Raw genomic sequence first — 22,664 nt, forward strand, 5'->3', positions numbered from 1 at the left:
GCATTGAATTTTGTTGAAAACGATTAAAAATTTCAAATCGAACTCTCAAAGTTTGGAACTAAGGAATTATCATGTTAAATCGATATCAAAAGGGAGTTAAGGAAGACATTTTAGGATTTTCCATGTAATGCAGATACGACTCGTCGATCCAAAGCGACGCCATTTTGTTTTCAGTTGAAAATATAAACGCGGCAAAAAAGACTAGTTTTCTTGTTGAATTAGTTTCAAAATAACAACACAACACGATTCCCTATTTTTTCGAAGTCTTTGCCTTGTTAGGAGGTGCATGACTTAATTTTTTGATGAAAGGTGAAAAAACAAACGGGGTCGTAAAATTCACAGTGTTTCCGAAATGCATGGCGTCGGTCAAGATCACCTCATGGCTGAACTCAGCCATAAAATATCATCCAAGATTTCTCGATAGTGACCTAGATCTTTAAGAAACTGTTTTACTCATCTTCTCACCAGTCTTCAAATACATGCGAAGCAGTGCAGAAAGATGAAAATAAAGTTGCTTGATTGACTGAAAATCGTAGGATACCGGAGCAGAACCGTGTCACAAGACGCCACTGAAACAAGACGCTAACTTGCCTATGACGTCATTCGCTTCCTGCGTCCACCGCAACGCGGACTGTTGCAACTGTGTAGGTGATTAGCACCTTTGAACAAAAGCGTTTCTTGACCGTTTGTGGAGGGACTGTGCCTCAAGGATACATAGTCCTTGCTAGGGCTGTTTTTATTCCATGCCTCTCCCACATCATTTTCATACAGCATTTTTGATCTGATTTGCTGATGACAATCAGCATATCTTTGATTCATATGCTAGACAAAAATTTTTTGAATATTAACATGCGTTTTGCCCTTGAATGGCGCATTAATATATTTGAAGCCATTATGCTGCTCAAAAATAGTTTTGCATCATTTAGTGAAATGATGGCGGCGGCCTGCTACATCATCAACAAGTTTTTATTGATTTTAAAGGGTGCACTAAAAGACTTGGCTTGCTATCTGACACCATGGCTGCTTGGTAATATTTAACAAACTATCTCACGTCTAAAGAAGTCATTATTTTACCTGAACTGACGTTAATCAGATTCGTCATCACTGCTGTCATGGTAACCATTGCTTTGGACTGGTTCTGATGACCTTGTTGGAATGATTGGTCTGTCAATTTCGAAGACTCGTTTGACTTCCTGGTGGAACAACAACAAAACAAATACACTGCAACTGAAATCAACAACGCTTTTATTGCATAAACATGATATATCTGGGACCTGACAATGAAATCATTGCGGTAGCACCACATGGCTAGATACACCTCAGCGTTTCCCTTGAGCCAATACATTACCACAATCTGACCGCTTTTTCCTCTACGGTGAATTAATGTGTATAATAATATATTTTTCACAAACAAACTTTTCTGAAGTTCATAAAGTCAGAAAATGCAACAAACTGCACAACTTGGAAGAATTAAAGCTCATAGACATCACTATCACACTGAAAGAAATTCAGAGTAAGGCCGTTTAAAGAAAATTCTTTTGTTTGCTGTTCTTGGATTTTTGAAAAACCTAACAGCCAGCCAGGGAAAAAACACCCAAACACAGACAAAAAACACAAGTGTATTAACATAAGTTCAATTTTTATTCGGTTTCTTTTGGAAAAAGAATATTTTTATTTGTAATAGTGTTAACATTGTGTTTGTTTTCTTTTTTCTCTGAACACCTACCAGCACACTGACGGCAAACAAAGAATTTTATTTATTGCTGGCGCAAATAAACTTGGAACACCGAAGTCCCTATATACATAGGAAAACCGCTGGCGATATCCCTATATCGCCAAGTGATTAGCCAAAGCGGTATCGCTAGTGAGTTAGATCATCTTACAGTTTGTTTATCGAAATCACTGCGGGGTGCCCATACTGTGTCTCATAGACAAAACACCATAGCAGAGGCCGTTCAATTTGCGTGAACGATGGTACAAGAAAGGATTGACGTTTTGAGTAAAGTTACTTGGGTAAATTTCGATGAGCAGGGAACCTGTTGAAGCAACCGTTTTGACAGACTTTCCCTCAAAATGAAGAAAGAGTGCAGGTGAGAAAACGGTAGGTGTTGTCATGGAGCTCGCTATCGTTTGGCTTCGTTTCGTTGTGCAGGCGTGTCATCATAAATGCCGTCATTTCCACTGTCTCACAAAAATTGCAGGCTTGTCATCATAAATGCTGTCATTTCCACTATCGCACAAAAATTGTAAATTGCGCCCGGCATTGTGGTTAAATCTGTATTTTTAACTTTCATTTTTATAAAGTGATCAGCTTACGTTGAGGTTTAAAATGTGCGTCTCTTTCTGTACATGGACCTTTATTCACGTTTTACACCCATCGAGCGATGTACTGTAATATCTCGAGCATGTACTTCGACAATTTCCATTCAAAGCGACAGTGTTTCCTTGAGTGAAATTCAAAGTCGCTAAATTTCTAATTTCGTTTCGAAGAAATCGGTTTGTCTATAGACCCTCGTTTCTCGAGGATGTATGGTTTGTCGATCGGTGTAAAGTAGATGCGTATTCGAAGTGAGGAATAGACGGTTGTGAAAATAACCAATGGCACCGGTACGTTACCGGTACGTTATCGGCCGTGCACCGATGTAAGTTGCTAGTAAAACTTCCTGGCTTTGACGTTTTTTTATCCGACATGTCGTAGCGAAATTGTGTGAGAACTGATACTGGCAAGGCTTCGGTTTTCGGAGAATTTCAGTGTATCAGCTGATTATCAAGTTGAAATAAAGCGCGAGCATGGATGGTCCGACTTGTTGCTGCTGGCGAACGGCGTGGCGTGGCGGGGAATCTATGTTACAAGCATCCAACTGTTGGCCATAACCTCTACGGTCGCCATCGACGGCTTTCGTGATTTTGAAGAATAAAGTAAACCGTAGATAAAGCTAGACCTTTTCTCGGCTTTGTTTCTGAAAACCTCTCCTCAGAGGCAAAGGCAACGTAAACCGTGTCCGAGTCTCGGCCTTGATATGAACAAGAAAGTCATAGTTCAATCACATTTATTTGCGTGCGTCATACAGATGATATCATTATTCATAGAGGTATCCGATTGAAGTTGGTACATACTTTTCTCAAGAAACGTACGATGAAAAAGGAAGGGCTAAATAAAAATGTTTCAATCATTTCATCAATTGCAAAGAACGCTGAAATGCTGCAGATTTTAATCGCTATGGCAAAGTTTGTTTTTTGACCTCAACGTTATCCGATCGAGAACGTAAACTTGGTTTGACCCAAAGTTTGAAAATGTGTTTTCTGATCTCCCGCGGCATGGCCTGCAGCCTAGCCAGTGACGTCGACGTTTCGTTCTTCGAATTCAGAGAGATACATCAAATCACCACGATCAGCGGACAAGACTATTTTCCAATCGCCATCACAAAAAAATTACGGAGAAATGAGACAACACGGTGAGAAAAAAGGCATATCATCAATGATGTTGATAACCTACATTTTGCTTCAAAACGGGTACCTTTTCAAACGACCCAGATTCCCGATACCAACTCGCCCGAATTCAATTTGTTAGGCGAGCTAACGATATATTTTTCCTGCAAACGTAAAGAGACTTGCACTGTGCACTGAAAGGAATAGTTGGCGATATCTTTACCGAAACTGAAAAAAATAGCTAAAGAAGTAGCCATCTCTCAGGCAGTACACGGCCAAGGTAAACCTGAGCGTTCATATTCGACTAATGCCAAATGGAGCATTTTCAACGAAAACGGCGATGTCCAGGCGATGACTTATTTTTAAAGTTGAAGAAAAATGCTTAAAATTTTGGTTGTGTTAGTCAATCTATCGAAATATTTTTGTTCCAATTGATAAAATCATAGACAGTCTCGATTATACCATCCATAATTAATATTTACAGACTAAATCGACAGGGGGGATGTGAATTTTAACACAAAGAACGCGGTACGAACGAACGTGTAATCTCAAACAACGGGCGATTTGGTTTCGGGCCAATATGACTAAAATCAGATGTAGGTTCCCTGGTCATTGAAATTTACCAACGTAACTTTACTCGAAACGTCAATTCTTTATTGTACCATCGTTGAACGGCCTCTGCTAAGGCGTTTTGTCTATGAGACACAGCATGGGCACCCCGCAGTGTTTTCAATAAACAAACTGTAAGATGATCCAATGCACTAGCGATACCGCTGTTGGCTAATCACTTGGCGATATAGGGATATTCCCAGCGGTTTCCCTATATATATAGGGACTTCGGTGTTCCAAGTTTATTTGCGCCAGCAATAAATGGCCTAAGATGGAAAATGTAAAAACCGCCTACCATCCACTGGTCTTTGTCCAGTGACACCATCACTTGTTTCTTTTCAACTCTTTCCTGTGTTTGTCCATCTCTGTACGGTTCCCTTGGTGCTATCGAGTACATAAATGAGAACAGACGATTAAATAAATTGTGATTGGAAAGACATGCCATCCTGGCCTTCAGAGCTCAACTAGCTGTGCCCTTTCATGCAGTCTCTATACTCTGCCACTCTCAAATTTATGCCAAAACACATTATGTTCGACTTGTAATTTTCAACAATGCCTGTACATACGTAATGTCCATTGCATTTTGTTGATGAATTTAATGATTCTAGTTTATCATTTGAATTCATTTTATAATGTAAACGGTGTATTATTCAAGGTTTGCTAAGCTGATACTTTCTATTTCAATATATCAAAAAAGAGAAAGAAGAAAATTTACTTGTTGTATGGAACAAAATGATGAAAATATCGTCAAAATTTAGATACCCTCTTGATTTATCTTGGACTTTCTATCAGTCACGAATGTTGACTGAACATGGCAAATGTAAACAGATTGTCTGATCTATACCCCATCAAATGCAACCATGGCTTAAACTACATTGAGTTGCCTCCCTGTCTTTTCATAAGACACGGTCTCCTCCATACAGTGAATTGGTGGTAGTCAAAATCTGGACTTTATTTCCCCAGTGAAACACAGTAAAAGAGTGACAATTGAGATTACTTCAGATCTACTGACCTACAACTGGTAAACCGTCTTCATCAAGGTACACTGTAGCATGACCATCCTAGACAAAAGTGAAACATGCTAAATTTTAACGACATTAATATATAATATGAAGGCAGTTCTTTGCGTCAAAATACCAATCACATAGTGATGAACAGCGGCGGACCTAGTGCCCTTCTACGTAGTCGCCTAAAACAACACTTGCCTACTGAATATTTACATATGCTCATAATCCACTTTTCTACTACTAGATCAGTGAACTGACTCCACATTAACTAATCCACCAATCTGTATTGTCTATTTCTAAACCCATCTTGCAATCAGCCCTTTCACAAACTTTCTCCAGCTAGCTAGACCAGTCCAATCTATTGACATTTGTCTTCAGGGTCAGGGTTCGCGCTAACGTTCGCCACAGTCGCAAATTGCGAATAAATATCCGATGTGGCGAAAAAAAATTGCTACGCCTTCGCCACGCGTGGCGAAAGCTCGTGACCGGGTGCCGAGTTGACCCTAGACGCCTTCGAAAGTCACGTCAGTCCTGCGATCCCAGACTGACGGTTTTCCCGAAGGACCAAGAATTTCGACATGCAGGTGTTCATTGTGATCGATCCAAATATGTACTTGATTATTTATGTAGCCTACTATTCTAACAACTAGTCGTTTTTACAAATAAGTCTACGTTATTTTCCGCAATCCAAATTTTCCAGCACAAACGCTGCAAGCATCGTACGAAACATTTGACCACGTACGTCGCGTCAGGATGCAAGCATGCATGAAGGGTAATTTGAGTTCATGCCGGCCAGCATAGCAGCCACAACGTATTCAAAACAGCGTGCACCATCGTTAATCACGCCGGTTCTGTCACTTTTAACGTATCAAAATAACCCTTAGATCAGCCAGACTATCTAATATTCAGTCATTTAAATATCTAGCCTTTGAACAAAATAATTCGTTGCTTTGTCGTACGTCAACCGATGATCGACGGCAGAGTTCCTGACCATGCAACTGACAGACTAAAATGATGGCGTTGGACTTTGCCCAGAGCTTAAATGAGCATGCGTGAAAAGTTTCAAGATCCCCAATTTGTATACTCTGGTAAATGTACGTTTTGGGTAGTTTCAAGACACCCAAACAATGCAAATGTGTTACGAATGCAGGGTACGATGCGATGCGGATTGCGGACAGCTACGATTGCCAACAACAAATAGTTTATTGAATGTTCTCAGCAGGGAAAAAAACTAGGTTTAAAATAGCTTACGAAAAAAAAAGAAAATAAGGAAACCACCGAGAAGAGAACAAAGACAGACGAACCACGGTCTAGACCATGGTCGAACAAAGTTTTTGTCTGTGCATGGAAGTATAAAATGTGAGACTACAGATGAGTTGGTTGATCATAGATTTGTCGAATTGACGAACTGTTCTTTTGATTTTTCACTGAGTTTGCGAATTTAACTAATTTTCAAAACCTAAGCAATTTTTTAATACCAATAGTTTTCTTTGATACTTTATGGACAATGCTTTGCATAGTCAGGCAATCACTGTAATTTTATCCAGATAACCAGATAACGGTATAAAGCAGTTTTTAAATCATGTAAAAAATAAAAAATAGCGCCAATGGCACTTGATCACAACTGGCACATTGTGAAACTACTCATAATTAATGAGGTACAATATGTGGCGTCATGCGGTGTCCCATCATACCATATATGAAGGGTGTAGCACTTGTGGTTACTGAGTTATGGACAAATATGTATATTTGAGGTCAAAGGTCACCGAGGTCACGGGAGATTTTGTCAAAATATTTTATATATCTGCGTGAACGGAGGGACATGACCCAATCTATAAGGCCCTGGACTTCATCCATGGGGACTAAAAACTGTGTCACTGAATCCTTTTTGCAATATGAATATGATGACAAACTAAATTTTATTTTACTTGGCCTTATACATGGGATTCTATAGACAGCTGACTTATACATGGTAGTCTATGGTGGTGTAAACTAAAAAGTCCTCTAACATGGCCAAATCGACGTGCTTCTGTATGGGGTAGGGTACTATCCTTGTGCAAAGTTTGAAAGAAATTGACCTGGGCATGTCTGAGATATCTGCATGAACAGACGGACGGATGCACACACGGACGCAGGCACGCACCACCTGACATGACCAAACCTATAAGTCCCCCCCGGACGGTGTCCGTGGAGACTAATTAGACAGACCACGAAGTCAATGAGCAACATACAGCTGAAAGCTATTTTTCACATTGCGATTTTAAGCCCATTTTTATGAGAAAAGGGACATGTATATGTATATGGAGAAAACAGCAGAAGACATATCAAATCTTTCGGCTTTCATGGCACTTTACTGCGGTGGTTCACTGCATATTTGTCAAACAGAAAACAAAGAGTTGTTGTAGAGGGCTCAAATTCACAGTGGTGTAATGTATCGTCCGGAGTACCCCAGGGATCAATACTGGGGCCTATGTTGTTCCTGTTATATATTAACGATTTACCAGACCATGTTAGTTCAAACACAATGGTTGCACTTTTTGCAGATGACTCCAAATGTATCAATGAAATCAACGACATTTCTGACTGTCTAAAACTGCAAAGTGATATCAACAATTTAGTATCATGGAGTGAGAAATGGAGCATGCTTTTTAATGCTGTAAAATGCAAGCTCCTTACCATTAGTAGAAAACGCAACCCCATTACCTATACTTATTCAATGCGTGGTGTTTCCCTAGAAAAAGTTGACAGCATCCGTGATCTTGGAGTCGAAGTTTCTTCCAATATGTCCATGGATAAGCATATCAATATATCTGTTACAAAAGCAAACCGCATGCTGGGACTGATTAAACGTACATGTGGCCACACCTGTTCCACTAAAATGAAACTCCAACTGTATTTATCCCTTGTCCGTAGTATTCTTGATTATTCATCCCAGTCATGGGCTGTCACGACTAAGCAATCAATGCTTCATCTTGAAGGTGTCCAAAGGAGAGCCACAAAATACATTCTTGGATATCCCCAGGAGATGGATTACAAAGAGCGTATGATTAAATTGAATTTGCTCCCATTGAGCTACAGGAGAGAATTAAATGACTGTGTCTTTTTAGCTAAATGTTTTACTGGTATGTATGACTTAAATTTAAGCCAGTTTGTCACATTTAAATCTCCTGATGACACTTCCATGAAGATGCCATTTTTTAAAACTGAATGTTTTCGTTACTCGTTTTTTAACAGAGCTTTTTACTCGAGTAGTGTTATGCCCTTTCATGGCAAATCTTCAACAAGTGTTAGATCATACAAGTCTATTTTATTAAGGTGGTTGGAAAGGCTAGAGCGTCAGTTATAAATTTCAACAAAACTATTAAATATAAAAGTAGTCAACATTCTCTGTGGAATAAAAAAAACTAGACATTTGGGCACAAAGGCATTGCAGAGTTATAGCCTGTTAAAACTTCTGAAAAACTGACCAAATAAGAAGAAGTTGGGGAGTCCTTAGTGTATTAACTATGGTAGAGGTCCCCTAGCTTTTAATAAAATGTTTGAAAAGGGAAAGTCATTATTTGCTGTTTTTCAGGAAAGTTTGACAAGGCGGTGCTGGCATTCAGAGTGAGTGACTGCTATTGTAAATGCATTTTTAGATTCTTTGAGTGTCAAAGAGGTGTCAAAAGTGAGATTAACCAAAAAACCTGCTCTATGACTTCAAAAGAGGGGTGCAAATATGGCTTGTTTTCAACATTTTTGACAGAATAACAGTTTTCCTACATAATTGTATACCAATTTAATCCAACTTTGAAATGAGATATGGACATGGAATTTTTACAGCCTATTAACAAGGTTACAGATAAGATTTGTACGGCACAATTTTCCTGTATTTGAAGTACTTTTTGAAAAATCACATTTTGAAATTTGAAAGAATTTTTAATAATTTTTTGATATATAAACCCATGTAAAATCATAAAAACAAATTTTATTTACAAATCCTGCCGTACAAATCTTACAATAAATAGTGTCAACATATTTATAACTAATTTGGTAATATTAATACTATCCACTATCCAATTATTATTAAATTCAAATATGTAAAAAACTATGAAAAATTAAATTTTAATATTTACTGGTGTCATATTTCAAAATCATGGCTGCAAATATACAATTTTATATTCTTTGGAGAAAATATTAACTAAGGGAGTTATCCTGAAAATTTGAACTAAATATCTTGATTCTAACACTTGAAACTTGACATTAACTCTGAGAAAAGAATTGGTGCAAAAATAGCCTTTCCAACCACCTTAAACATTACACGGGTTTGTTAAACAATAATTTTTATCCTGATAACACTTGTACTTGGGTTGGAAGTGCCACTGTAAAAATTGCCGTCTCTGTTAATTTCTCTATTTTGTTTTGTTCTGTTTGAAATTTCTTGTATTTTTTTATGACTGTTGTTACGTGCAGAGAAAACGAACAAAAGGGTGAACTCAGCAGTTTCCGTTTAAACAAAATTTATTATGAAAATAAAACTAATTGCTAAGTCAGGGATAGAGTACAAGCTTTAAAAGTGTACAGACTACTTATCTCAGCTGGGACGGCAAAGCTCCAGTCTCAGAGTTGTAACAGTCAGTCGGATGAATGAACAGTCCTTCGGCTTGCAGGCTTGTAGTTGCACAAAGTCCACAGTATAAATCCAGCGTTGGCAGTGAAGGTCTTGAAAAGTCTTGAGAATGACTACTGCTGGAGTTTAGTAACACACAAGAGACACGATCCCAAAAGTCTGACTGGAAGCTGAGCGCGTCCCTTTTATAAAGGCATATAAGAACAATCTAGAACTTTTATTGACATGCTAATTACTGTTCTAAAATTATCTCTCTTACACAACTAATCAACTTTCCAGAACATTCCAAACATGACTAATTGAATTCAAGGTTGTGAGGTCATCAAGGGCAGTGACCTTGGGAATGTTCTAGACTGATTGAACTCAGGTCATGATGAGTGTGGGGGAAATGACCTACATAACACACCCCCTCTTCAAAAAAGAAAATTTTTCAAAGAAAAATCTTTCTTTTACAAATGTAATCTTGAAAAGGATTTAAGTACTCAAATTTTGTTTTACTCTAAAGTAAAATTTCTTGAAAGTGAACAACAATAAAATTTCTTGAAAGTGAACAACAATAATTTCTAAATACGAGAGAGACAGTCTGCAATTAAATTGTCTCTGCCTTTGATATGTCTAATGTCAAGATTAAACTCCTGTAACATTAAACTCCATCTAGCAATCTCTGATTTTTGCCTTTAAATTTCTGCAGAAAAACAAGAGGGTTGTGATCAATATAAACCACTATTGGCTGTTTGAAGAAGTAACATAAACTTCAAATGCTGTAAAGCTAATATCAAAGATAAACACTCTTTTTCAATTGTAGAGTAGTTTCTCTGGGATTTGTTAAATTTGCGTGAAAAATAGCAAACAGGATGATCTACCCCATGACTATCCTCTTGCAATAAAACAGCACCAGCAGCCGTATCACTAGCATCTACAGCTAATTTGAATGGCAAAGTAAAATCTGGTGCAGACAACACTGGAGCACTTTGAAGTATGGCTTTAAGTGTATCAAATGCCTGTTGGCATTGCTCTGACCAAACAAACTTTACTTTCTTTTAAGTAAGTTAGTCAAAGGCTCAGTAATTGTGGAGAAATTTGGACAGAATTTTCTGTAGTAACCAGCCATACCGAGAAAGCGCATCAGTTGTCGTTTGCAGTTTGGTATGGGAAAACTTGAAATGGCACTGATTTTGCATCAACAGGTTTTACCTCACCCTGTCCTACAGTATGTCCGAGGTAAGTTACCCTCGCCCAACCAAACTCAGATTTGGCAAGGTTGACAGTCAACATTGCTTTACTCAGTCTCTCAAAGAACTTCCGCATGAGCTTGATGTGTTCCTCCCAGGTGTCACTATACAGAATGACGTCGTCAACGTAAGCTGCACACCCGTCTAGCCCGGATATGACGTCGTTGATCATCCGTTGGAACGTTGCCGGAGAGTTCTTCATTCCGAATGGCATCACCTTGTACTGGAACAATCCGTCTGGTGTAACAAAGGCGGATATTTCACGAGCACGATCCGTCAGAGGGACTTGCCAAAATCCCTTCAGTAGGTCAAATTTTGTCACATACTTGGCTTTTCCCACTCGGTCGATGCAGTCATCAATCCTCGGGATTGGAAAGTGTCTGTCTTTGTTAAAGTGTTGACCTTCCTAAAGTCCGTGCACATACGATAACTGTGGTCTGATTTGGGAACAAGTATGCACGGCGAACTCCAGTTACTTTTACTGGGTTCAATAAAGTCATTGTCCAGCAGGTATTTGACTTCTTCCTGGAGATATTTCGCTTTTGTTGGATTCAGTCTGTATGGATGTTGTTTTACAGGCTTACTGTCCCCAACATCAACGTCGTGATAGATGACGTTTGTCCTCGTTGGAACATCTTGAAAAGGTGTTTATATTCGTGGAGCAGTTCTTTCACCTGTTGTTGTTGTTCTGGCTGGAGGTGTGCCAACTTTGTAGACTCCAGCTTCTCCAGGATTTCTGAGTTCTGAAGCTTGACCGAGCCCAGCTTTGAGTTTAGAGTATTTTCACTCAAGTCAGTTTCAGTATCACTATCTTCATAATGGTTTGAACTGACTGCACTGACAGGCTGAGTTATAGTAGGATTATCCCTATCCAAATATGGCTTAAGCATATTTATGTGACATAGCTGTTTTGTTTTCGCCTGTCAGGTGTTATTATGATGTAATTTAAATCGCTCAATTTTTTATCAATTAGGTATGGCCCAAAGTAACGAGCATGGAGTGGTTTGCCAGGAATTGGAAGTAGAACAAGAACTTTTTGACCTGGTTCAAACTTCCGTTTTGAGGTTTTTTTATCATATTTGGTTTTCATTGACTGCTGAGATGACTCAAGATTTTCTCTGGCTAATTCACATGCTTTAGAGAGTTTTTGTACGAAAATCTGACACATATTGCAAAATATTCAGACAATCATCATCATCTGATAGGAATTTCTCTTTAACGAGCTTAAGTGGGCCACGGACTGTATGTCCAAATACAAGCTCAAATGGGCTAAAACAAGAGACTCCTGAATTGACTCTCTAACAGCAAAGAGCAAAAATGAATTCCTTCATCCCACTGCTTCTCTGTGTCAAAACAGTAGGTCCTAATCATGTTTTTCAAAGTTTGATGAAATCGCTCAAGAGCACCCTGACTTTCTGGATGATAGGCGGATGACCTATACTGTTTAATGCCTAGCTGATCCATTACTTGTTGAAAAATACCAGACATAAAGTTGGAGCCTTGATCGGACTGGACACATTTAGGGAGGCCGAATAAAGTGAAAAATCTGACTAAAGCTCTCACTATAGTCTTTGTCTTTATATTTCTCAGTGGTATGGCTTCGGGGAACCGAGTTGATGTACACATTATTGTCAGCATGTACTCATTTCCTGATCTTGTTTTTGGTAGGGGCCCAACACAGTCTATTAGAATCCTACTAAATGGTTCTTGAAATGCAGGAATTGGCTGTAAAGGGGCCTTTGGAATGGTCTGATTCGGCTTTCCTACCATCTGACATGTGTGACAAGTTTTACAGAAATGTGTTACATCCTGCCTGAGATTAGGCCAATAAAAGTGACTGAGAATTTTATGATAAGTTTTCCTTACTCCCAAATGACCAGCCCAGGGCGTTTCATGGGCCAGGCGCAATATTTCAGCACGATAGGGCTTTGGAACCACAATTTGATGTTTTATAGCCCAGTCGTCATCAACCAAGACATCTGGAGGTCTCCATTTACGCATGAGAATACCAGATTTTGTATAATAGGAAACAGAGCTATCTGAAGTTTTACCTTCATCATCTACTCTGTCAAACAAAGACAAAATATCTGGGTCTTTGTGTTGTTCTGCAATGAGATTTGATCTAGAAAATGTCTGACTTTGGTCAGCAGAAGTTTTACTGGAAGTTTCAAATCCACGAGGGATAACGGAATGATCCGTGTCAAACACCTGACTGAGAAAGGTGTCATTTAAGTCAACATCTGTGACATTATTTTTGAGAGTATTTTGATTCTCGGAAGTTTTCTTTGACATGGCTCGAGTAATGGCACATGATGGGAAAAGGCCGGGAATGTCTTCCTCTATTGGCTCTGGATTTTGATCTAAACTAGGATTATCAGTCACAAGTGGATTAGTAATGACCTTGTCCCCAGCAAGGTCGTTTCCAAGAAGAAGGTGAATCCCTTCAAAAGGCAAAAAAGGCCTAATACCTAAAGCCACAGGTCCAGAAACAAAGTCCGAAGACAAATAGACATTATGGAGAGGAACAGGAATGTAGTCATTACAATCTACCCCTAATAAGAACTTTAGAACCTGAAAATGACTTTTCAGAAAACGGCAGGGTATCTGCCAAAAAGAGACTGGGAAGCCCCGGTATCTCTTAAAATTTTGACAGGGTAGCGGAAGAGAAATCACTAGAAAGTGATATAAAACCATCATGAATAAATGGTTCGAAAATACCCATAATGCTATCTTGAGAAGAATTGACCTTGACCTCATTAATTGGGGATAGAGGGATTTAACCTCAGAAAATGTGTTGCACACATTATTAGACTCTAATTGAGTTGATGAAGAAATAAAGCCGGTGGGCTTAGATCCACTTTGACCACTTTGACCTTCACGTTTTCTTTCAATTTGAAACACTCTGACATTAAATGGCCGTCTTTCTTACAATAATTACAAGAAAGTGTACCAAACTGTTTGTCAGAAGGAGATTGAGACTTGGGATCTGATGATGTGGGAGTGTTACTTGAACTCTGTGAACTGTTGTCATTTGATTTCCTACTGTCCTTTGAGAAATTCTTGGATGAAAAGGAGGAGTTAAATTTACCTGCATTGTTTCTGTATGAAAAGGACTGGGATGGTTTGCTGAGAAATGAAGATTTGTGGGTCAATGAATAATCATCGGCCAAACGTGCAGCAACCTCAATGTATCTGCCTTTTGTTCATTGATAAATGTCTTGATGTCACTCCGAATGCACCTTTTAAATTCCTCAATCAAAACAAGCTGTCGTAATTTGTCATAATTCTGACTGACCTTTTCAGAAGAACACCAACGATCAAACAGTTGTTCTTTTGTTCGAGCAAATTCAACATAAGTTTGATCCTTCACCTTCTCACAATCCCTAAATTTCTGACGGTACGCTTCAGGCACTAACTCATAGCCCTTGAGAATTAATTCCTTCACAGAATCATAATTTGAAGCCTGCTCTACTGACAACTGAATGTAAATTTCTCTGGCTTTACCCACCAAAGCACTCTGCAAAAGCATAGACCAGGACTCCTTAGGCCAGTTCAGACTCTGAGCAATTTTCTCAAAATGAAGGAAATATTTATCAACATCCTTTTCTTGGAAAGGGGGAACTAACCTGAAATGCTTAGTGATGTCAAACTTGTCTGAAGGGAAGAATTTTCCTGACTGTCCAAGCTCCAAACGTTTCATTTCTAATCTTTCCTGCCTGTCTTTCTCTCTCTGTCTTTCTTCCATTTCTAATGCATTTGTTTTTTTTCTTTTTCTAATGCCTGTCTCTCTTTTCCATTTGTAATTCTAGTTTCTTGATCTCCAAATTTGTCTGCATTTCTAATTCTAATTTTCTGAGTTCAGAGGTAGACTCGGGCTCATAATCTTTCAGGGTGGATTCCTCAAATTGGCCTAAATCAACTAGATGTTTGGCAATACGGTACTGTATTTCCCTCTTGCGCATAGATCTTTTGACTTCTACTTTAAGGAAATTGGCCAGTGCAATGAGGTCGTCTTTTCTGAGGGAATCAAATGTGTCCTGATCAAGGTCATCCATTTCCCTGGTTTAAATTCCGCCATGATTAAATTTCGCTGAGTTCAAAGTATACAGTAGTTTTGAAAAGGCTGTCAAAATGTTGTCAAACGGCTCAAAATATTCGTATCCCGGACAAGCCCCCAATTTGTTACGTGCAGAGAAAACGAACAAAAGGGTGAACTCAGCAGTTTCCGTTTAAACAAAATTTATTATGAAAATAAAACTAATTGCTAAGTCAGGGATAGAGTACAAGCTTTAAAAGTGTACAGACTACTTATCTCAGCTGGGACGGCAAAGCTCCAGTCTCAGAGTTGTAACAGTCAGTCGGATGAATGAACAGTCCTTCGGCTTGCAGGCTTGTAGTTGCACAAAGTCCACAGTATAATCCAGCGTTGGCAGTGAAGGTCTTGAAAAGTCTTGAGAATGACTACTGCTGGAGTTTAGTAACACACAAGAGACACGATCCCAAAAGTCTGACTGGAAGCTGAGCGCGTCCCTTTTATAAAGGCATATAAGAACAATCTAGAACTTTTATTGACATGCTAATTACTGTTCTAAAATTATCTCCCTTACACAACTAATCAACTTTCCAGAACATTCCAAACATGACTAATTGAATTCAAGGTTGTGAGGTCATCAAGGGCAGTGACCTTGGGAATGTTCTAGACTGATTGAACTCAGGTCATGATGAGTGTGGGGGAAATGACCTACATAACACTGTTTTATTCTGCGTTTGTCTTTTCTGTTTTTAATTTTGTATGTGTAACTTGTTACATGTGTGTTTTTGTGGAGGGTTGCTTTTGTATAGGTGTTAGTCACCTGTGCGACTCATCCTGACTTTATGTCAAAGCTGAATAAATAAAAATAAATAAATAAATAAATATTTGTAAATTGTTTGTTAGGTGACAATCATATATGCATCTCTTGAAATTTTGTGGTTATAAGGTATAACAGTAGTGTAAGAATAATGAGGTTAGAATAAGTTAGTAAAGCTAAGTTGACAGTAATTAAGATTACAAAATTATACACTAAGCTGAGGAAATCTGAATGAAATAAATGTTGAAAAGTAGCAAAGTCATGGTCATCTTTTGTCTAATACCTTGTGTAAGTTCATGAACTTTATATAAATCTTGCTATAGATTTGTTGCTAATGGGCAATAACTGTGTTTCAGATCACTTGAGAGCAATCCATCCATGACAGGTTTAAATTGTTATATACTTCTATTTAAAGGAGAGAAACTTCTCAAATAATTTTTTCCCTGTAATTTCCTGTGAGAACACATGGACATGCGTAGGACTCTAAGCTGGTGCTACCTTGCAAATTGTCATGGCATTGTCTAACCTGTTCACCCAATTTCCTGTAGACAGGTCCACACTCACCATTGATAACAATGGGTTTGGGCCATACCATGGTAGTGAAAGACTGTAACATGTGAGGTCATGGATACTTAATCTCAGGAATGTCAAAGTCTGTATATTGACTCAAGGATGTTACATAACAAATGCTTATGGTCATCTCAAAAGTGAGAATCAAAACTATGAAATATGTTTTTTTTATTGCTTTTGATACCCAAAAGAGCATAGAAATCTCTTATACTTTGAATCAGCCATCCTGCATATTTCTAACATTCATCAAAACCTCATTTCTGTTCCACAACTCATAAAACAGTCCACAATGCAGGATTGACGTACATTCCAAAACTACATATGAAAGACCCCTAAAATCAATTAGTTAAAAAGGGGGGTTAGAAATTTCCCAAAACTATATAACCTCCGCTCCGTTTGGCTCCATTTTTTCGGATTTGGAACCTTGGAACCAGTCTATGTATCGGTACCAAATATCAACGCAGTCTGTTCAGCAGTTTTTGACTTTTTGTCGTTTACGGAAATGGACGACATCAAACACCGTTGAAACCACCTCTATATCACAACTTCCAGTTGTGATAAAAAGAGGAACAACTATGGCCAATGATTAGACTTTGATGATTTTTCATAACATGTTGTGCAAGTTTTGTTCCAAGAACTCTATTTGTTGTTTGTGTCATAATAAAGGTTAAAAATAAACAGAAGTTTTTTGTCCCTGTCTGTAAAGAGAGGGGTCAATTTATTTACCAGCATTCATGAAATTTGGATCTGAACGGAGTTAAGACCAATTTTTGTTTAATAAATAATTTTTTAATTGAAGGACAGACAACTTTCACAAAGGACCTGGAGTTTTACCGTGTTCCTGGTCATTATTATCTGCAGCTATAAAATTGGCAGAAAATGTGCTCAGCAGTTTATCTGTCAAGGAATTACTGTCGTTTGCAGATAAGAATGGACAGTGAAATTGATCTAAATGTTATCACACTTGTGTAATTGGTTTGTAAAGTTGTTCATACTACAGGATCGGTAACTTTAGTTGAGTTGCAGCAAACTAAAGACGGATGATAGTGTTGTTTCACAGTAGGCTTCTGCTGTAATTGTTTATATAAAGCAATAAAGTAGACACTGATTAGTGTGTGTGTGTGTAGGGTAAAGATTTTCTGATTTTTTTTCCCCGTACGTTTCGACAACTTTCTCACTTTACCGTATATTATTTCTGGCGTATGTACACCTCTTTTCCTGTAAATCCTAATTTTTTTGGGGCAAAGAACTACAATGCAAAGGCAACAAGAGTCTAATGACAACTAGACTCTGACTTGGCTGTGATACAATGTAACTCAAAGCAGCATATAAGGAATGTAATATGAGTCTGTGTTTGTGAAGTGCACTTCAAAGTATACTCCCTGGTGTGCGTTTATTATGGGTCCATAAAAGCTCTCTGATTTTCACCGCAGTTATAACAAGTCAGTGCAACTTCTGAGACAAGTTTTGGAACAACTGTACAAACCAATTACACAAGTGTGACAACATTTAGATCAATTCACTGTCCATTCTTATCTGCATACCAGTGTAAAGTGTATGTACAACAGCCCTGGCCAGGCCCTGGCCCAACATTTGGATAATAAAGTACAAACGTTATTGAAAATAGGGTTTGTGCAATTTGTATGTGAAATTGATTTGTTGGGTGTGGCTAATAAAAATAGCGCCAATGGCACTTGATCACAACTGGCACATTGTGAAACTACTCTATCTCTGGGTACACCTGTACATGAAATACTGAATTGGTAGGTGCTGCGGTTTGGAGTTTGTCAGTAAATGCACACAGAAAACAAAGTCCCGAAGTAGCGAATTCCAGCCATTTTCAAACCACACTGTTTGTCAGTGGGGTAAGCAATATTAGCAAAAATCACATTTCCAGGCTAATAGACTATATTTTACGAATCACACGTCCTTATTACAAAAAAAACGATCTTTGTCTTTAAATCAATGCGCCAGTAAACAGGTCCAGCAGCTAGTTATGTCATCAAGTCTGTAATGTTAAGGGTCATAACAAATGTGAGAAATCTAAAACATTAATATGTTGTTTTTTTATCAATTTTATTACCAAAAGCGCATGAAAATCTCTGATACTTTGAATCAGCCATCCTGCATATTTGTAACATACATCAAAACCTCATTTCTGTTCCACAACTCATTAAATAGTCCACAATGCAGGATTGGTGTACATTCCAAAACTACATATATGAAAGACCCCTAAAATCAATTAGTTAAAGGGGGGTTAGAAATTCCCAAAACTATCTAACCGCTGCTCCGTTTGGCTCCATTTTTCGGAATCGGAACCTTGGAATTAGTCTGAATATCTCTACCAAATATCAATGCAGTCTGTTCAGCGGATTTTGACTTTTTGTCGTTTACGGAAAATGGACACTGTCCACCACTGCTTGAAGCTAACCCTATATCACAACTTCCAGATGTGATAATTACCTATGGTCATTATGTTAAAAAATACCGCCAATGGCGCTTGGACATAATGACCGCCTAGTATTATCGGCATTTATCAACACCACACTCACTGTGAATTAGACAGACCACGAAGTCAATGAGCAACATATAGCTGAAAGAATATTTTTCACATTGTGATTTTAAGCTCATTTTTATGAGAAAAGAGACATGTATATGTATATGGAGAAAAAGCAGAAGACATATTTGTAAATTGTTTGTTAAGTGACAATCATATATGCATCTCTTGAAATTTTGTGGTTATAAGGTATAACAGTAGTGTAAGAATAATGAGGTTAGAGTAAGTTAGTAAAGCTAAGTTGACAGTAATTAAGATTACAAAATTATACACTAAGCTGAGGAAATCTGAATGAAATAAATGTTGAAAAGTAGCAAAGTCATGGTCATCTTTTGTCTAATACCTTGTGTAAGTTCATGAACTTTACATAAATCTTGCTGTAGATTTGTTGCTAATGGGCAATAACTGTGTTTCAGATCATTTCAGAGCAATCCATCCATGACAGGTTTAAATTGTAATATACTTCTGTTTAAAGGAGAGAAACTTCTCAAATAATTTTTTTCCCTGTAATTTGCTGTGAGAACAAATGGACAGATGCTCAGGACTCTATGCTGGTGCTACCTTGATAACTAACCTACAACTTGTAACGTCATTGTCTAACCTGTTCACCCAATTTCCTGTAGACAGGTCCACACTCTCCATTGATAACAATGGGTTTGGGCCATACCATTGTAGTGAAAGACTGTAACATGTGAGGTTGTGGATACTTAATCTCTGGAATGTCAAAGTCTGTATATTGACTCAAGGATGTTTACTTAACAAATGCCTAGGGTCATCTCAAAAGTGAGGATCTAAACTATGAAATATGTTTTTTTTTAATGCTTTTGATGCCCAAAAGACCATAGAAATCTCTTATACTTCGAATCAGCCATCCTGCATATTTCTAACATTCATCAAAACCTCATTTCTGTTCAACAACTCATAAAACAGTCCACAATGCAGGATTGGTGTATATTCCAAAACTACATATATGAAAGACCCCTAAAATCAATTAGATAAAAAGGGGGGTTAGAAATTTCCCAAAACTATCTAACCGGCACTCCGTTTGGCTCCATTTTTCGGAATTGGAACCTTGGAACCAGTCTATGTATCGGTATCAAATATCAACGCAGTCTGTTCAGCAGTTTTTGACTTTTTGTCGTTACGGAAATGGACGACATCAAACCACGGTTGAAACCACCTCTATATCACAACTTCCAGTTGTGATAAAAATTGCTTGTGGCTAAAAAAATTTGATCATTTTAGCAACACTAACAGACTGTGGCTACAATGAAAAAATTCCTAGCGCCAACACTGAGGGTATAGCGTTCAGTTTGTGACTGTTGTCATATACTAGTAACCACCATAGACTTCTTGTGAGAAGTTTTGAGTTTTTCACAATCGTGGTTCAGAGATTAAAACAGGAATGTTCATAAATTTTTCAAAACAAAAATGGCATGCTGAATCTACAGACAACCTGGATTCCTGGACTACGCAAATTTCACATGCGGTACTGTGAGGGGCTGTGGATTATTAAAACATGCTCGGCCAAAGCAACTTCCACGTTTGGGGGAGGGGGTTTGGCTGTGTTTCAATTACCTTACGAAAAATCGCACTACATGTTTTTATATCGCAACATCTCCCTACACATTTTTATGTATCACAAAATATCGCAATATATTGTTTGGCGAGTACCAGGCCGGTGCTACACCAGCATTCTTTTGACATACATCATACATGGTGTTTCAGTGCACGGTGTAAAATAATGTAACAATCATATTGGATACATTGTTTCAATTCATTTCATTGAGTCACTGTTGAGTTGGCATTGAACAAAGATTGATTTTAGAGGGCAGTATGCCAATAGTGGTGGGAGCATATGCATGATTTGGCCAAACAGTTGCTTCTCTGCCAGGTGACTCGATGCCGTATGTTGTGGGTTCAAACCCGATTGAAAACACTGTATATTCATAGCACATAATTAAAGATTGTAGGTATGATACAGAATACGGCTGTGTTGGATTTTCGCACTAAATACTTTCGTTTGGGAGGGGATTGAGGCCAAACACACTTAGTTGCGTTTACTGTGTGCATGCTTCAATTATCCACAGCCCCTAAGACTGCCAATCTTACCTTGACAAGGAATGACAAGTGGAACATATTCTCAATCGTTTGTGAAAATGACTCTGGGTTGACAATAAACTCAAAGAAATTGATCGGGTAAGCTGTTGTGGAAAAAAAAAAGAGAAATGAGACCCTTTTATCAAAATTACTTTATATAGTTATGACAGATAAACTCTTACACAAACTTAAATCATTGCAAATTTGCATGCATGTATGTATGTATGTATGTATGTATGTATGTATATGTGTATGTATGTAGTAGTATGTGTGTATGTATGTATGTATGTATGTATGTATGTATATATGTATGTGTATATACATCCACATATATATATATATATATACATATATATATATATATATATATATAATATATATATATGATTGAGGTCAAGGGCATATCTAATTTTCCTGGCCTGAAGATTTATAATCATAGACCCTTTCTAGTCATGGTTTGTCCAAAACCCATTGTTATCAACAGTGATTGTGGACCTGTTTACTTGCCAAAAAGGGATGACCAGGTTGAGCCTTTCACCCTTACAATCCCGTTCACAGGTCCACATTCATCATAGTTAAACAATAAGTTTGGCCCAGCCATGATGGTGACTGGGTTAAACATACCAAATATTGAGAGATGCATTTTAACTTACTGGAAACACTGCCGTTGGAATCATCTGTATTCTGCGTAACTTGTTTCAAAATACTCAACAGTTTCTCAACTTCCTCCGTCGTCACCTCCTTCTGGTTCTTCTCAAGTTTTGCCAACTTTATAAGACACACACACAAAAAAAGAAATTGTTTTATTTTGGTAGATTGGTAGATTCACCATTTAAGGGCACTCAATAGGTAACATGATTAGAACAGGTGATAACAGGGCGCCCCCATGCGATGACTACACCAGTCTATTTTTTTTATTTCCCTCGAAAAAAATATCAGAATTACTCAACTAGCTGGAAAGCAGCCTGTCTTGCAGACCTGGCATTTTGTGTAGCAGCAGAGATACCATGCCACGGAAGATTAAACTCTGCACCAGGCTGCCGAGTGGATTTGATCCACTTCTATCAACTTTAATCACTTGAATAAAATTAACAACGGTCAATTCAAGAATTATACGACAATTTGCCATGCCTTCCAAGACTTTCCAAAATCTCTTGTGGCTCTGATTGGCATCTCCATAGTTGAAGATTGTACAAAAGTCAATTCTTGCTACAATATTCTGGACCACATTGTTATACGCAAGCTTGACTTATTTCACATGCCTGGCAACTTTACTGGGCATTGATCTGCATGTAGTGCTTGTTTCTGCTAAAGTCTTTGCCAATCAAAACTATTTTTTTGAATCTCTACTACCACATAATAAAACAGTCATTCAAAAAAGTGGATTCTCTATGATCATGCAGTAAATTGTGGAGTTTTGGTCAACAATTCTGTGAAAATCTCAAAGTGAAGTTACATGTACTGCTCAATGAAAACAAACATTTTTAATGACTTGGCTAAGAAATACATTACCTGCTGTGGTTTTACTTTGGGTCCAAGTTCTTTATCTGACATTCGTTTCCTATTGGCAGTTCTCTTGGTTTTTGTGACTTCCCCTCTCTCAAATGAACCAAGCCTGATCAAAATGACAAAAACAAATCTCAAGTTTAGAAATGAACTGGCAGATCATTGTCACAAGAGGGCGCTGTTATGATATCACTC

At 38.0% G+C, this 22,664-nt stretch overlaps 1 protein-coding gene across 2 annotated transcripts in view; it reads right to left on the minus strand.

The window, feature by feature from the left end:
* Positions 1 to 22,664, minus strand: part of LOC139120267 (non-structural maintenance of chromosomes element 4 homolog A-like) — a 29,534-nt gene that overhangs the window by 3,817 nt on the left and 3,053 nt on the right. For both annotated transcript variants that reach the window (XR_011549065.1, XM_070684548.1), the window contains exons 5-10: positions 22,476 to 22,578; positions 21,617 to 21,731; positions 20,976 to 21,067; positions 5,051 to 5,099; positions 4,334 to 4,422; positions 1,075 to 1,193 (exon numbers count right to left, since the gene is read on the minus strand). Coding sequence is in view for 1 of the 2 variants with exons in the window: in XM_070684548.1 (XP_070540649.1) it covers positions 1,086 to 1,193; positions 4,334 to 4,422; positions 5,051 to 5,099; positions 20,976 to 21,067; positions 21,617 to 21,731; positions 22,476 to 22,578 (556 nt within the window). In the remaining variant the exon portion in view is untranslated. The remainder of the gene's footprint in view (positions 1 to 1,074; positions 1,194 to 4,333; positions 4,423 to 5,050; positions 5,100 to 20,975; positions 21,068 to 21,616; positions 21,732 to 22,475; positions 22,579 to 22,664) is intronic.

Source organism: Ptychodera flava, chromosome 20 (assembly GCF_041260155.1).
Source record: "Ptychodera flava strain L36383 chromosome 20, AS_Pfla_20210202, whole genome shotgun sequence".
Classification (NCBI taxonomy): domain Eukaryota; kingdom Metazoa; phylum Hemichordata; class Enteropneusta; family Ptychoderidae; genus Ptychodera; species Ptychodera flava.